Source organism: Parus major, chromosome 1, assembly GCF_001522545.3.
Source record: "Parus major isolate Abel chromosome 1, Parus_major1.1, whole genome shotgun sequence".
Taxonomy (NCBI): Eukaryota; Metazoa; Chordata; class Aves; order Passeriformes; family Paridae; genus Parus; species Parus major.
In genome coordinates this window covers 15,203,552-15,219,866 of record NC_031768.1, presented here as the reverse complement: position 1 = coordinate 15,219,866, position 16,315 = coordinate 15,203,552, and the positions used below count along the sequence as shown (strand labels likewise).

General features: G+C 40.0%; 1 protein-coding gene across 2 annotated transcripts in view; it reads right to left on the bottom strand.

The window, feature by feature from the left end:
- MAP3K15 (mitogen-activated protein kinase kinase kinase 15) overlaps positions 1–16,315 on the bottom strand; it is an 84,656-nt gene that overhangs the window by 2,068 nt on the left and 66,273 nt on the right. For both annotated transcript variants that reach the window (XM_015634076.3, XM_033512373.1), the window contains 10 exons: positions 15,797–15,924; positions 13,952–14,082; positions 13,513–13,618; positions 10,951–11,108; positions 7,655–7,838; positions 5,098–5,275; positions 4,247–4,421; positions 2,333–2,518; positions 1,802–1,907; positions 433–643 (listed from right to left, as the gene is read on the bottom strand). In XM_015634076.3, the coding sequence (XP_015489562.1) occupies positions 433–643; positions 1,802–1,907; positions 2,333–2,518; positions 4,247–4,421; positions 5,098–5,275; positions 7,655–7,838; positions 10,951–11,108; positions 13,513–13,618; positions 13,952–14,082; positions 15,797–15,924 (1,563 nt within the window). The remainder of the gene's footprint in view (positions 1–432; positions 644–1,801; positions 1,908–2,332; positions 2,519–4,246; positions 4,422–5,097; positions 5,276–7,654; positions 7,839–10,950; positions 11,109–13,512; positions 13,619–13,951; positions 14,083–15,796; positions 15,925–16,315) is intronic.

Genomic DNA, 16,315 nt, shown 5'->3' with positions numbered 1-16,315 from the left:
AAACAGGGCAGGGCTCTGCTGAGCTCTGCTGGTGCTCATTAGTGTCCTGTGAGCCAGGACAGAGCTGCTCTGGGCTTTCCTTGCAGGAACAGCTTTAAGGCACTAACACCAAGTCAGGGGGCATCCAGGGAGTAGGAAGGAAACTGGGACAGATGCACAAACCTAATTACTTGACTGTAGAAATCCAGCGTGACATTCTGCAACTAAGAGATTAATTACACAGAAGCAAAAAGCTGTACTGAAGGGTGTTCAGTTGCCATACTGTACTGCAAATGTATTCCAAATCCACTTGTGTTCCTGGAAGGTTTTATCACAATGCAATAGGTGAGCAGTGCTATGGGTAAATGTGTACCAGTCAGTGTGGAAAGCACAGTCTGGGAGCTTTTCAAAGACTGCCTGAACATACATCCAGAGTCTTTACAGGGGGGTTACCTTACAGTGCTGTGTTTAAGTCTGCCCAGCTCCTGGCTGAGCTGCTGCTGAGCCTCATGTGACACCACAGAACTGAGGGTGCTGACCCCTGATGTGATGGCAGCATCCTCAGCTCCGTTTTGTTCAGAGGGCTGGAAACTCTCCTCCACTTCATCAGCGTCCTTATCCCCACCTTCAGTTTCTGATGCTGGCTCAAAGTGAGTGTGAAGCTCTGATAAAAGGAAAGAGGGGAAGAACAAGAATTTTTTTGGTAATTTTATCTTCAGAGGTAATGCAGTTTGTTCTTCACTACTGTGGGTGTGGGAGACTGCTTGCATAATGTGCTTTAAATGCAACACTGAGCAAGGGGGTAGTGAAGCCTTGTGTGAGCTGGAGCACAGGTTCTCTGGCACAGTGAGCAATGCACCAGCAGAGGTAGAGCTCTAGGTCATAGTGAGGACAAATACCATGAGATGAGTAATAAGACAGTCAATAAAATATGTTAAGGAGAAGCCCCTGAAAGCTTGCATTTTTCCTATATAGTAAGGGAAAAAAAAGAAAAGAATAAATAGGTGTTTTCCTCTAATGCCCTGGGCCAAAGAGTGTACAAAGCATTCCCCTTCAGCAGGACTTTCTAGCCCCAGTTCTCAGAACTTGCTGCAGGAGGCCATCCTTATTACCCAAGAACAGTTGCGATTTCTCTTGTATAAAGAAGGTCCTAAAAAATTTGGCCAATTTAGCTTTAAAAGCCATGGCAACTTTGGACTAAAAGGGCTCACTGTCACTAAGTCTCTCAGAACATTCCTATACTGGAATGGGTGCTCAGCATTTTAAACAGTTAAAAACTACTTGCATATTTCCAACTCAACTCATTCCTAGACAATACTCAGACATTTATCTTCTTCCTCCTGGTGGTTTTCCTCATTGTTCATCTGTGGGCCAGAATCATCCTCTTCCTCATATTAATGCACTCCCTTCTACACATCTGTTCCACAGCTCATTAGTAATTTTTCAGAACACACAACCAGACTGTGCAGTGTTACCCACTCTGGATGTCATTAATATGTACAGAATTTTCTTTCTTATTAGAAAATCAAAAGTTTGGACTGAATTGCTTTTTTTTGTCATGGCTGGACCACACTGGGGGTGCAGAACCACTGGTTATCTCCTCATTATGTGCTTTATTACTGCAAATACAGCACTAATCCTCCAGATCAACATTTCTTTCTCTGCAACACTCTGACCCCATGTCTTTTGATGAGTGGTACATGGGGTGTAGTTAATGGCATGCTGAAAGAGTAAACATCTGAACTGTTCCATTTGCTACAGCTCTTTGATATGTGGAAAATCTTTTTTTAAAAAGGGATTATTTTCAGCTGCTTTGATTTACCTGGAATAAGAATAGTGACTGCTGCTTGGACTGCACGGCGGATGATGTTATCCATTGCAAACATCCAGTGCGGTCTTATTAAGTGATTTCTTAATACTTTGTTCACCTGTAAAAGTAGCAGCAAACACCATTTGCTCACACCTTATGAAAGAGAATCTTATTTTCCAGTAGTCAAATACTATAACACAGCTTTATAAGGTAAAAACTGCATGCAGCACTAAAAGCCTCCCACCTTTCAAAATTCAAACAACAGATTTGACAGTTTTAGGCTACAGCTTTCAAACCATTTCAAAACAGATTGTAACATTCAAACTCTTCTACAGCACAAGGAGGGAGAGACACGTGAGGAACATGGGGGAAGCTGCAAACCCTTGGGATGAGCTTTGTCCAGGAACAACCTGATGCAGTGGAAGGTGTCCCTGCCCATGGAAGGGGGTCTGAAAGGGATGATCTTTAAGGTCTCTTCCAACTCAAACCATTCTGTGATGTTTCAAAGAATTCCTCTGCCCTTGTACCGGGAATGGAACTCACCGCATCCTGGAATCCAAACAGCACCAGATGAATCTGATTGATAGAAGTACTGTCAAAATCTAAATCCATTTTCAATTTGGATATTGTAGAAGCCATCACTCTCTGCTCAGGAGAGTGTATGAAGTCCCTTAAAATCCCAATAATCTGCTTGATATGGTCCACTGAAAGGTGCAGTTCTTCAGAGCTCTGGAGAAAAGATAATGAACATCTATCAAATGAATCCCAGAGTCATTAAACATCCATTTAGTAGCATTAATACTCTTTGAGTTACATAGCTTTACTCATGTATATTTCACATTCATGAACAGAATCACACTTTTTCTTTCTGCAAAATCTCTAGTTTTTTATCTTTTCTTAAAAAAAAAAAGAGTAATTTCTGTTTTCAAAAAAACCCTGTAGATCTACTGCTACTGTGGCTGTCACAAAGGGAAGAGGCTCCAAATTACATTGACACATTCCTGCAGTGTACTGCAGAGGGCAGCTCTCCTCCATAAAAACAGCAAAATGAGTCACTAAGAGACTCAGTTTTTTTAGATGCTATCCTTTCATATCCTTTCAATCTGAATCTGTACTTCTACCTAATCATGCTGGTACTTGATTTCTTAAATTGAAAAAAAAAAAAAAAAAAAAAAAAAAAAAAAAAGTATGTTTATATATGCCTTTATCCCAAGTCAGGAAAAAGTCTAAAATGACACAATGATTCACCGGTGTTTATTCTATGGTTTTTCAGCCCATAACTCCCAGTTAAAGCCATCCAAATGCCTGTAAGAACAGCCCCTTTAATTAAAAGTTAAAGGGAGTATTACATAAATTATGGAAGAGAGATGATTACAGCAGTGCTACAAAACAGCTGGAGACTGAACCAGGACTTGCTGCTACGAAATAATCCTTCATTGCGGAAAATACTTGGAGCCCTGATTACTTCTGCCTCTGAATTTTAATTGTTTGTAAGGCTATAAGCTATTTTGCAGTTTAAGCTCAGAGCAGAAATGTACCCCAGCTGCTTCCCCAGCCTGAGTTTGTGGTCTGTAGAGCCCTACAGGAGCCCCTGTGGTGCAGTTTGCTGGGGAAGGGAGCAGCAAAATCTGGGCTGTGCAGAGCTGACCATGCAGCAGCAGCGCTTGACAGCTGAGCCACAAATGTCAACAGCTGGCTGGGGACACCTCACCAAGAGCCAGCATGCTCCCCTTTAGGGGAGTGCAGCCCAGGTGACAAACCACAGCTTTAGTAAGAAAAAATGATGGGAGAGTGTCACGAACAAGTGTGCTGGAGATTGCCCAAAATCACTGACAAGGGTATGAGTAAAAGTCAGGTTCACGACAGAGAGGCACATTAGAAGCAGACATTAAGGAGAAAAGGCTTTTACAGGTGTGTGGCAATGTTTGGCTGTGCATTAACCATTCTATGATTTTTTTCTTGCTCCTCTTCACAGTAACTAAACCTTGCCATCCAACCTTCCTGTCTTCAGAAAATCTACCTTAGCTTTTTTTAAGATTCATGTACTGTGATCTTGGCACCTAGTTAACAAACATTTTATTAAAAACTGTTAATCAGGTCTCTACCTTTAAAGCAGAATATATCTATTACTATGTTCTAGCTCCATGCCCCTAAAAGCCAAAAGAAAAGACATCAAAATTACCCAACCCAGCAACCTCAGCCCTCTGCAATCCCACATCAAATGCCCAAACCTCCCCCTCCTATAAAACCAAAAGCCCATTAGCAGTTGTAATGTGGTGTTTGTTACCCATTCACACAACAGCAAACAGGTCACACAGTTACAGGTCTCAGAGATTAAAGATACTCAGAAGGAACAATCCAAGCACCTTCATTTATTCATTTTCAGAAAAGGAATAATACAACTTGGCTCATTATTTTCCCTTTGACAGGGGAAAAAGTGAGCTGAAGTGAAATTACCTGTGCAACACACTCCTGCAAATTTGAAGCAACTTTGTCCTGTTCTTCCTTAAGGATTTTATACAGGATTGCTCGGCGTTCACTGTCCTTGCGCAGCAAGAACAGTCCAGAATCCTTATCGTCCACGGACGGCGAGGTGCTCCTGTCCTCCAAGGCTGAGCCCTCATCAGGGACGCTGTGGCAGCCACCCAGCACAGGCACAAGAGAGACCTCAGCATTAGCAAGGCACCAGGACTGCCAGAAGGGAGCAAGGACACTTCTGGGGTTAAAAACTCAGTTCAAACTATAGGAGCAGATTAATCAGACTGGTAAATGCTAATTTTGAGGCAGAAGATGGCTCAGATCCTCTGCTGACTCAAAACTCACATGGCTAATTTCCCCCTGCTAATAAGCTGGCATTAATGTCAGCTTTGGGGAGGAAATCCGAAACTACTCAATTTTTTTTGGATCCATACTGTAACATACTAATTTGAAAGTATTACTTTGTACTTTGGGAGAAGCAGAACTGTATTTCTGCTTCCCCTTTCCCCCATTTTGTCATGAGCACATGGAAGGGTCAAATCCTCACTTAACTCCTAAATCCATATCCACTCAATCAATAAGACCACTGACATTTACTCATTGGAGGAAGGAAAGTACAAGTACATGGAAATCTTAAAGGAGAGGAATTATTTATTCATTATTAAATAATGACAATGTTTACATTAACTAGTAATCTGTCTATGCAACTTACTGATTAACACACTTGGTTACCCAACCATTATGTGAAAAAATTGCCATCAGATAAAATAAAATGTGAATTAAATCCACAGAATCCCTCAAGGGTGTCAAGTGAGAAGCAAATATTTTACCTTAGTAAATGAGAAATGGGATGTTTTGTCTGAATCTCTGAGATGGATCTCTTTGGCCTTTCGAAGAACACGTCATGCTGTACATCAGAGTCTGGTGAAACAGAGCCGTGCTCACTGCTGCTGCTGCCAGCCTGTTCCCCATGGATCGGCAGAGGGAGGGATGTGTTCCGATTATAATCTAGGAACAGACACGGTAAAATGTGTGACACAACTAGGCCATAAAGGGCAACATGCTTTAAACAGCTGTGATCATCTTCACTGATACCAAGACCTCATTTTGCAAAATGGCTGAGGGACAAGTAACCTTGTTGATAAAAAGCAGTAACACAATTCAAAATCATCAGGCATCCAAGCAATAAGAGGTTTTAACAAGTTAACTGCTAAACCCAAAGACAGCACAGATACTCACAGGAAATTTTGTTACCCTCTCTCACACATACAGAGTCCCCCTTGGTGCTGGTCCCACAAAGTGGCTCAAATGGATATGAGCAGTTTAAAAAGCCTGAATTGAACCAAGAGGTTCATCTGCTGCTCCATCACAGCCACCTCTCTAAGCAGAGGGTACTCTACTGCTCTCCTCACCTTTGTTTTAATGGGCATCAATCAAATTGCCCACTCCACACCTGAGATATCTGCCTCACTCACAGGTGCCCCTGCCCTTAGCAAGAACTGTCCCTCTCAGCACTGGCCTGAAGGAAATCTCTTGTCCCTTTCCAATTCATCTTGAAAGTAAGAAAAAATAAAAAATAATAAAAAAAACCAAAACAAAACAGAAAACCAAACCAACCCAGATGTGGAGAATTTGCTGTAATCCTGACTGCCAGTTTGCAGCTGTGTGGCAGGAAAGGTAAAGAAGTTCTCTCAACCCAAGGTGAACTTACCCATGGAACTAAAATATGACAGAAGTTTTTGATGCTTGTCACTACAAATTCTTGGGAGGTGAGGGAGGAAGAGAGCTAGAAGTTGAAAGCTGTTCAGAAAGCTCTGACATACTCCGTACTCAGTAGGACAGAAAATTGAGTGCTGCTGTCCCAAGAGCAAGGGTTGAGATTTGTTCTAGGCTGCCTTTAATATTGGAAAGAAGAAAAAAATAGGGATGGGATGGAAAGATGGGGACAAAGCTGAAGAAAATTGGGGTGAGAGAAACAATAGAGGAAGAAGATGGTGAACTGTTGCTGCTGGGACTGTGGTAACTGCTGGGTCAGGACCTGCTCTGGGCCACCAAACTCCCCCTGGGGATGGTGCAGCAGCCAGCAGAGCTCTCCCCAGCTCTGGCACAGAGAATCAGACACTCAGCTGCCGTCAGATGCCTTTCCCTCTCCTCACCCAATGCAGAGTTCTCACATTTGCCCACACTGGTTGTGTCCATGGCCAGCACTGAGCTCACTCCCTGCAGCACCAGCTCCATAACCTCATCAATGAGAGGGAGAAGAGAAGAAAGGAGGAAGGCAGGAGGAGGGAGGGGTACACCTCCCCTGATATTTGACAAAGAGCCTGTTGCTCCCAAGGCTGCTAACAAGGCAAGCTCCACACTTTCTAACATCATGAAATTTTTCCAGGAAGACATCCTCAAGAAAGAGCTGAAAGGCCACAAGAGGTGGTGATTGTTGTGGAACAGAAAGCTACAGCATGTGAACAGATCCTGCGTACCACTGCCCTGGTAAAGCAGTAGGAGCTCTCCTGTTATCCCAGTGTCACTGCAGGGACTGGAGTTCAGTTCTCAGTGGCCCTCAGGAAAACAGGTGATGCCTACTTCCTTGGTGAAACCAATTCAGCTAGATGGTATAAACTCCTTGCTACTTGCTCCTTTCAGAATTCCATTCTTTCAAAAGTTGTTTGTTAAGAGAGGAAAAGCTCAAATAGGAAAAACTTAAATTTGCATTGGGAGTGTGTGTGTGCAGACAGGTGAAAGAAGCAGCAAGACCAATGGCTTTCCCTGTTTTGAAACAGACAGTTCCTTCATATGATTTATTTGGCAGGTCTATATTAAGGTTCCTTATCACTGTGCAAGTGGTTGATATATTTCTGGGGGAGGCAAGAAGAAACATGCTATGCAGATAAAACAAAATAATCCACTAGACAGATACTTCAGCACCTTTGTGCCAAATTTCAGTGTTACATATCAAGTTTGAAAATGCTGACCCAAACATCTAATAGACCCACATTTTCAGGTGTCAAACCTACTCTAGGAAACTCAGACCTCTGAAGTGTATATAATTGTGAATCTAAAATGTGGAACTGCTTTGCAAAGTCTTCATCAAATGTCATTCTTCTAATTTTAATTTACTACAAATGAAGCACTTATTTCTGGGGAGAGGAAAAATGACCTTGGGAGGTTTCAGCAAGCAAAATACAAAATAAGCAAGGCACTTTATTTTCTGGGAATTATTAAATTTAAATACATATAATCACAAATCACAGACCTTTTCAACAGCTGAGCTCCTGCTGTTTTCCTGGCACAAGAAATGCCCTTTGTAAAAAACGTGCTTAATGATTCCAATCTTTTATATAACACTTAATGATGATGCTGACTTGGATTTGGCTGATAATTTCTTACCTGAAGGCTTGAATGCAATTTTGCTTTTCTTGCCCTTGTTCACTTGCTTCAGAAAAGAATCTCTGAGCAAATCAGATGCTGTAACACGTTTACTAGGATCGGGTTCAAAACAGAGCAAAATAAAAGTCTTTGTTTCAGTAGACACTGATTCTGGAATTTCAGGGTGAATCTTAAACATCCCAACCTGCAAGTAAAACACAAATAATAATTACTGTTATGAGAAAACTTCAAGGAGACCATGGGCCAAAGCTCTTATAATACAGTCGCTCACACTTCTCCTGACTCTTGTAGAAAAGGAGCAATCCAGGTACCCACATAAAGCAGTCAAGTGACAACAAGGTTCTAATCCTATTTTATTTCATGGCAAACGTGGTGTAACTATCCATGTGATACTATATAAATGTCAAGGTATGGATGTATCTAATCATCTGCTTTCAGGCAATCTTGGGATCTGGGCATTATCGACACCAAGTGCTTCAAATGCTCCTTCTCTGACCAGCCAGAAACCCCTCCAACTATTGCACAGCTTTCCCATCAGCCCTCCTCAGAGCTATGTCTCTCAGCTGCTGACTCCTCCAGCACACTCATCCCAGGAACAGCAATAATTTCCTCCTCTAGCACCAACAGCCTGGTGCTGCACCTGTTCTGCTGCTGTCACTGCCAAATTTCCTTGCACAAATACGCACAGTGACCTTGCCAGACCTTGTCACCACCCCCGCTCTCCAGCCAGATGTCTTTCCTAGTCTTTTGATGTTATTTAATTGAAAACCACATGATGTCCAAAGGTTTAAAAAGATCCTTGTTAAACCATTCTTTAAGTAATGACTCTTATTTTAAGTCTTTACTTAGAAGAGCCTCTTTTAGGACTCCGTCTTTAAGTAATGAAAAAATGTTTTTCTACAGGTTTCTCCCCAGTGGTTTTTCCAGATTCTCACTGCCTTCTTATTCTCCAATGTCAATCTGGCAGAACTGTTTGGAAGCCAGATTATAACATGTGCATAACTTGTGTGCACATGTCTGGAGAGATTATGGTTTGTAGTCTCAGCATCTTTACACAAAACACATCCTGGAGAACAAGCACAAAGATAGTGTCCACAAGAGACACAGTAGCCCAGCAGTTAAACAAGTGCCATCTGCTTTCAAACAATCTCATTGCAGAGCTGCATTAACACACTGTGGCACCATCAGGCACTCACAATACTGGTTCAGTTTCAATACAAGCTGAAGCAAAAAATGCTGAGCACCTGCATCTGTTTGAATGACACTGCACTAATAAAATGCTAATAGGGCTTTAAGGCCTTCCAAACCATCACCCTAAGCACAGTCACAACTCAGTGTCTCAAACTGGCAGCACTCTGGTGCCAGGTTTCACTCATGCACTAAGCAAAAATCTAGGAAAATTCCAAACCAGGACCAGATAGTTTGAAAGCTTGTCTGATCTCATCTTAATCTCTGTTGCTCAAGGGAAATAAGTTTTGTCACAAACACCTGCAAATTCTGTGGCAACACTAATGTACTTTGTCTCCGCTGAATGCCATTTGTTTGTGCTTTTCACACAGACAGATGCACACATTCTGTGCTCATAGAATAAACACCATGCAATGCACACCAGTCAGGACCTATCCAGTTCTTAGCTTACTATAGCCCCTTTTCTCTACTTTGTCAAACTCTTTGGTCATTTGCAATTTCTAAAGTGACTGCACAGGGAGACTTAGACCTTCCGTCTCCTCACCTGCCCTATGCACAGCAGAGCATTCATGTGTGGAGGTGAGGACCTCCAAAGTTTGATATTCCAAGTGTTCCAGACTTCTTTTTACCTGCTTTCCCAGCCAGCCTGCTTCAAATCCAGCTTACTGTCATCACACAGAAAAAGAAAACACAGTTTTTAACCTATAGTGCCTAGCAAGACAGTTCCAAACAGGTCCCAGCAGAGCCAAGAAACAGGAAACAAAACCAAATGCCTGCCTGTAGTAAGAATGCTAAAAACTTTCAATAAACTATGTTAAAGATGCGTGACTCACTGAACAGTTCAACTCCTTGCCAGGTACATAAGATGAAAAGGCATCTGCCATCAGAATTTGACATTTACAGTGATGTGGAAAATAGTCTCTTCCCATGGCTCCCTCAGGAAAGCTTTAGTGAGCCAAACCGTATTTACCCAGGCAGCTTCTTTTGAGCTATGCCACAAGTTGACAGCACCAAAGTGACCTATTGTAGCACTGAAATAACTGTATCAAAACCCATAATCATCTGATTTTTTGCCTTTTAGCAGTGGTGCATGGAACAGCTCACAGGTCTAGTATGATGTATAGAATTACATGTTATGCTGAACTGCAGTCCAGATTTCAATACCTATCGATAAAAATACTCTTTTGCCACTGTGGTTGCATTAATGATGATACTAATGCTCTCATAGTGGCTTTCAACAAGATACATGAAAAAATTACAACATTGGTAATTTAAAGCCATTAGCTCGGTTATGGATGGGATATTTTCCTCACTAGAAGAATGAGAATTCTCAAGTATAACTGAAAATTGAAGTGTTTACTATTGGTCCACTGTAAACCACTGGAAGAACCAAAAATTTTCAGTCTACTTATTTGACACATCACAGTTAGACTCCTGTTAGTCACAGAGCTAGAACAAGTATCTTTTAAAAAACTTTTATTATCAAAACTATCTGAAGAATTCTCAAGTGTTAGTTTTTGCATTTGAAAACACATACTCTAAGAGAAAAAATGTAATAGAGAAAACATCTTACTGAGGAAGTAGCTATGACCTGAAGGGCTTCTGGAATGAAAAACACAGTGTGTTACTCCTTTGACACCTTCTGGAAATCCTGGAAAGCTATTCCCCTGCCCTTTTCCACCACAACTTCCCACATCCATGTTGCTTTAAATGGTTTTCCTTTGGGAAGGAAGCTTACAAAAATTACTTAAGGAGCAGAAATAACTTGTTCATCATTATTGGGGAGACTGGTTACAAGAAGGAAATGATAAACCAAGAACAGGAGATGAAAAAAGTAACACAGAGGATATTAGCTTTCATCAGTCTTCACTCATTTTTCAAATTGCTGCTCTGAGTCATGACCTATTTCCCGCACAAAAATAACTGATCACTCCCTAGAGCAATCCAGCTTAGAGAAGGGAAGGATCTTTCAGTGAGAGTTAAAAACACAGGTCAGACAGGCTTTGTGCAAAACAACCCATGTAACACAATGTTCTTACCAAATAGTATTATGAAATTAAGCTATATTTGAAAATTCACCAACTCTAAAGCAAAAAAGCTGTATTTACTTTAAACATTGCAGCTTGAGGCTCCCCTAGTTCATGAAATGGAGGTTTGCCTGTTGCCATCTCAATAATGGTACAGCCCAGGGACCAGATGTCAGCTGGAGCACCATATCCTCTTGGCCCTTTATCAATGATTTCTGGAGCCATGTACTGCAAGGTTCCTGGTCAGGACAAAAAAAGCAGTCAAGTGTATATTCTTCATTCTTATTAAAGAGGATTAAGACAACACTCAGCAACCCAAAAATTGTCAGTTGCAACATGTATAGCCAAATACCTTATCTCCCATATTGACATTGAAAACTAGACAAAATAACTAGATATTATAGCATATTTTTTATAAACTATCTTTTTGCCCCTTCTTTCTAATACAAGGTTTCAAACTGCTGAAAGTCTGCTTACCATATAATCCAGTAGTTTCTCCAGAAAATAAAATTATATCAAATTTTTGCAGACACCAACTTTTAAAGATTATGCATGTAAGAGATGGAAAAATCTGAGAAGTGACAGGTAGTCTTCATGAGAATAATTTTTCATATTTTACCCCAATAATGAGAACAATAATGACAGGGAATTTCAGTTTGGAAAAAAAAAGCTGGTTTTGCAAATACAGAGAAATAAATAAGGCAACCCATCATACTTTGTTTAGAATTCCAGGATGAATTGGACGTATCTGGGATTTCTGACATCCAAGATTGGAAAAAAAACCCAACAAAACCCCAAACCAAAACAAACAAACAAAAAATTAAAAAAAACCCCTAACCCAACAAACCAATGGGTTAGAATTTCTGAAGTTATACATACAAAATAAGATCCTGCCTGTAGACAACCTGAGTGTAATGCTAGTAATAACACTGATAAAGAACAGTACAGTAAAAAATAAAATACAAAATGGTCAGTTTGGTATCATTGTTATTGGGCCATTCACTAGTGGGGCACACACAGCTAATGAGGTCTTTACAGGAAGAGTCCACACAACCACCAGAAGAAATCTCTGTATGTTTGAGTGTTTTGAACACTACAGTTCTTTCTCCACCTGAATTTCTACCAGCTCTGTTATGACATCTTTAAATCATTTTTCTTCTTAGGAATGCAATAAAACTACACTGTGGTAGAGCTGTGAACTACCAAGCAATGGTGAAGATAAAACCATATGGTGAAGATAAAAGGGTATCATATGTTCATTGAACATGACTATTGCAGAATGAAAGGTCAAGCCACAGTTCTGCCTTCAGGCTGTATGTCTTGAATGGAGGGATGTAATGTTTAAACACCCAGAAGTCTGTTTCTTCAAACCATGTGATTTTATTACATAATGCCTAAAATCTGGGGTTTATGTACTGAGTTACATAACAAACCTGAATTGCTAGAGACTTTTTAACATCCTCTGGGGTATAGCTACCTTTTTACTGATTTAAATCCAAAATGATAACTTAAGTATTTATTCACGTGCCAAATTACATCTCAAAGGCACAATCAGGGCTAAAAATTTGCACGGGAACAAAGAAGAAGGGCACAAGGAAAGAGCTACCTTCTGTTATTACAGTATGGTGACTTAAGATATCTTTTCTCCATATATCATCCCTACTGACAATCAGTTGCTAAAAAAGTCACTAAGGAGTATGTAAAATGCAGGCAAAGAGAATGATAATGAGTAATAATGAGATAATGAGTAAAAATAACTGAGAAAGGTAAATTACTTCAGAACCTTAATTTTATTTTTGTGGCTTCCTTTGTAAGAAAACTGCAGGAACTGCAGACACACCACCAGAGGTAAAGGGAAGTCTTGACTCTCACTTAAGCGAAGGTTGCTGTCTTTTGTCATCCACTCTGAAGCCATCCATGACTAATGGCTTTGTCTGTGTGCCATTTACTTAAACTGCAGGCAAGTAAGAGGCTTGTGATATCAGCCTTTGCATAAGGCCATATAACAAGCAAAATCACCACATTACCCACATCCACTGTTCACAGAAACTATGTGACCACTCTCAATTTGGAGTTTCCCATTTTGATCAGCTATTTTTATTTTCACTGAATATTACAAGTCTTTAAAACCTTGTTGTATTGAAAGCTGTTCTGTAACAATCAGACTAAAATTTCCATATAAACTGTTCTTTTTATTGTTGTTAGACAGTTGGTTGGGTTTTATAATTAATACCCCAAAACTGAAAACATGTTCATAAGTTTGAGTTTGGTCTTCTGCACTTTTAAACACACACCTAGAAAGTGTGCATGTGTAAGTTACTTATACCAAGACTGTTAAATGAAAATGTTGCTAAATTCAAGTGTTTCCAGATGTAATTGCAACAATCAATTGCTACTTAATGAACACTTCAAAGAAAAGCTTTTACCTGTACAAGAATTAAAATGGAAGCGAGTTACATTTAAAAAAAAATAAATAATGTCAAGAAAGCTATCAAGCCTATGTTTATGGTGATCACACTCCCATTTACTCTCCCCTGCAAGCAGAGACCCAACAGTGTTTTCATCACTAAGCCAAAGAGCATCTTGGCTCAAATGCTAAACCTGTCATGAAAACCTTTATAAACTCTGCTAGATTCATCTTACCTGTAAATGTTTCAGTGCATGGATTGATTCCTGCCAGCCGTTTGGAAGTACCAAAATCTGATATCTTAACCACACCACTGTAGGTGTTCACCAGAACATTGTCCCCCTGTGGTTTGGATAGGAGAGGGAAGGAGGGGAGGGGGTGAGGGTGGGGGAGGACAGAGGGAAGGAGGGAGGGAGGCAGCAAACAGGGAGGGGAGACAGATAAATACAGATTCTCAATCTCAATACTCCTTCAAGTTTGCACTTATCTTTGTAATACACCTTTCTACAAAGCAATATTCCAGGAGCACCAGGAGAAGGAGTTGGTTTATGCTCTCCTTTTGTTTTCAGCTTCCATGAAATCCTATTAAAAATTCTACTTCAGATTAGAGCACAACAAAGAGAAGTAAATAAAATTAAAAGCAAATCAAACAAGACATACAAGAGGAAAAGTTACCTTTATATCTCTGTGTACAATCTGATTCTCATGGAGATACTTGAGGCCTTCCAGAATCTGCTTGGTGTAAAATTTAATGGTAGGTTCTTTCATTGGGCCCCACTTAGATCTTAAGAGAGCTGAGAGGCTGCCTACAGGAGTTCAAGAAGAAAGTGTATTAAGATAGCAAAATCCCCAAATGGAAAACATGACATGAAACAGGTAAGCCTTTGCTCAACATCCTAACAGAAAAGTAGTATCTATGATTAAGCCAAATTCTTGCTAGATCACTCAAAGCAAATAATTTACTGCTTCTTTATACTGGTTATTTCTTACTTGCCAGATCAGGTTCTACTCCCACAAGAAGAATAAATGTTCTGACAGAGCTGGACCCATCGCCCTCACTTGACTGTAACAACTGCTGAGACTACAACTAGCACCCATGTAGCCCTTAATGAAACAAGGACTAAATGTTATGTGTTGTACATTGTATTTCATGAACCACCTGTATGGGCAAAGTCAATCTGATTTTCTAGAGGCAGGAAGGGCAGAATCCAAAACAGAAAGAGCCATCTCTTTACAAATATGGGATCAACTTCTGGAAATATTCAGAAACAGGAAAGAAACTCCTGAAAAGATCCCCTGAATGGATGTTCAGAGTAGGAGATAGGCCATCCACACATCCCCAGTTCTAATAAAACTAATCTTTAAATAAAACAAATATTTAAGTCATGAGGCAAAATAAAGAACAGTTTTGTTCATTCAGCACAAAATAAACTAAGTACAGTAGGTGTACTTAAGGCCAGAAAAATTCAGCTAAAGGAACTTTCAGTCCACACTAACATCTTGCTAAAGTTTCCTCAAAGAATCTTGCATAATCTGAACAGCTGGTTCCTTTTTAGGACTGGTTAGAGTTTAAAATATCTAAATTGGTTCAGTAATATCTTGCCATTAGCAGCTAATCACAGCATACTTTACTGTGCATATATGAACAGGAAACAAGAGCAGCTGACACTGTTAACAAGTGTGGGAAAACAAGTGGAAGTGTTGGTAGATTTTCATCACATCTGTATGCACCATGCAGGTCAAAGTGTCTCAGCTGTCAGGTGAGAAGGTCACAAGGATTCAAAAATTAAACTCCACATCCCTGAATGTCCTGGGTGTATTTAATTACACTTTGAATGTTCGTCTGGACCATTCTTAGAAAACCTGAACTTTTCCCCCTGTTTTTCTTATTTCTGTTTTTACTTTGCAAATTAAATTCATGCAAAATTTAACACTCATTGTGACACATCCTTGACACTGAAGAGTAAATAGCAAAATGGAGATAGAAACAATGTAGAGAGTTTACAGAGAGATTTCACACCCTCTTCCTCCAGCAGAGAAGGCTGGAGTAGTGAAACTGGAAATTATGAGGAAGGAACACATCTCAATTTTATCTCTATTCTACCAAGGGAGTAGCAGTCCTTCGTACATAGCAGTTAAAAAACAGTACTTAATTGTTCTATCAGTGTTACTGCTCAAAGAGAAACTTACACTGAAACTCAGTCATCATTCAGACACTTGAGCTCAATGGACTATACAGCTCTATCTCCATGTTTTTATAACACATGAGTATCTGAAACCAAATACTTTTAATTATTTCTCTCTAGGTTTAGAATTATTACAGAAAGGGGAGAGAGTACTGGGACCTATACTCCTTAAATTTACACTTTCTATGAGAAAAAAGGACTCGTACAGTTAACGTCCCAACAGAAAAGCCATACAGAGTGCAAAAACACATTAAGTGCTTATCTACTGACTTTCACACTGTTTGGAGTCCCAAATATTTTTCCTTTGGCAGACCAATCTCAGCATGATACAAACCTCCTGGCACCTGCTCCATAAAAATCTTAATGTATCCATTTTCTGAAACAGATCCAAGATATTGGACAATGTTCCGATGTTTTAAATATTTGTGCAGTGCTATCTCTTCATGAAGAGGTTGAGAATACCTATTAAAAAACACCCAAAAAAACAAAAAACAAACCAAGGACTATTTCACCATGCAGGAAAAGGTTCTAGGCTATGCTTCAATGCTAGTTTGACAACAGAATGGATTTTAGGGATACCACTCCAATTCTCAAATATCTTGTCCATGACCTTAAAATGCCGTGTGATTCACTACCTGCTCCCAAAAAGAACAAAGACAGATCTCAGAGGAACCCCGGTGGAGAAACATGCCCTCCAAGAATTTATATGTGTGTCTTCTGTATCAATACATAGCACTGTCTTTGACTCCAGAGCTCCTCTCATGCTTTTCACCCTCCCCAAAAGGAATACAAATGCAATACAACTACAACCTAAAACCAGAGATTTCTCATAGAATGTAATATATATATATAT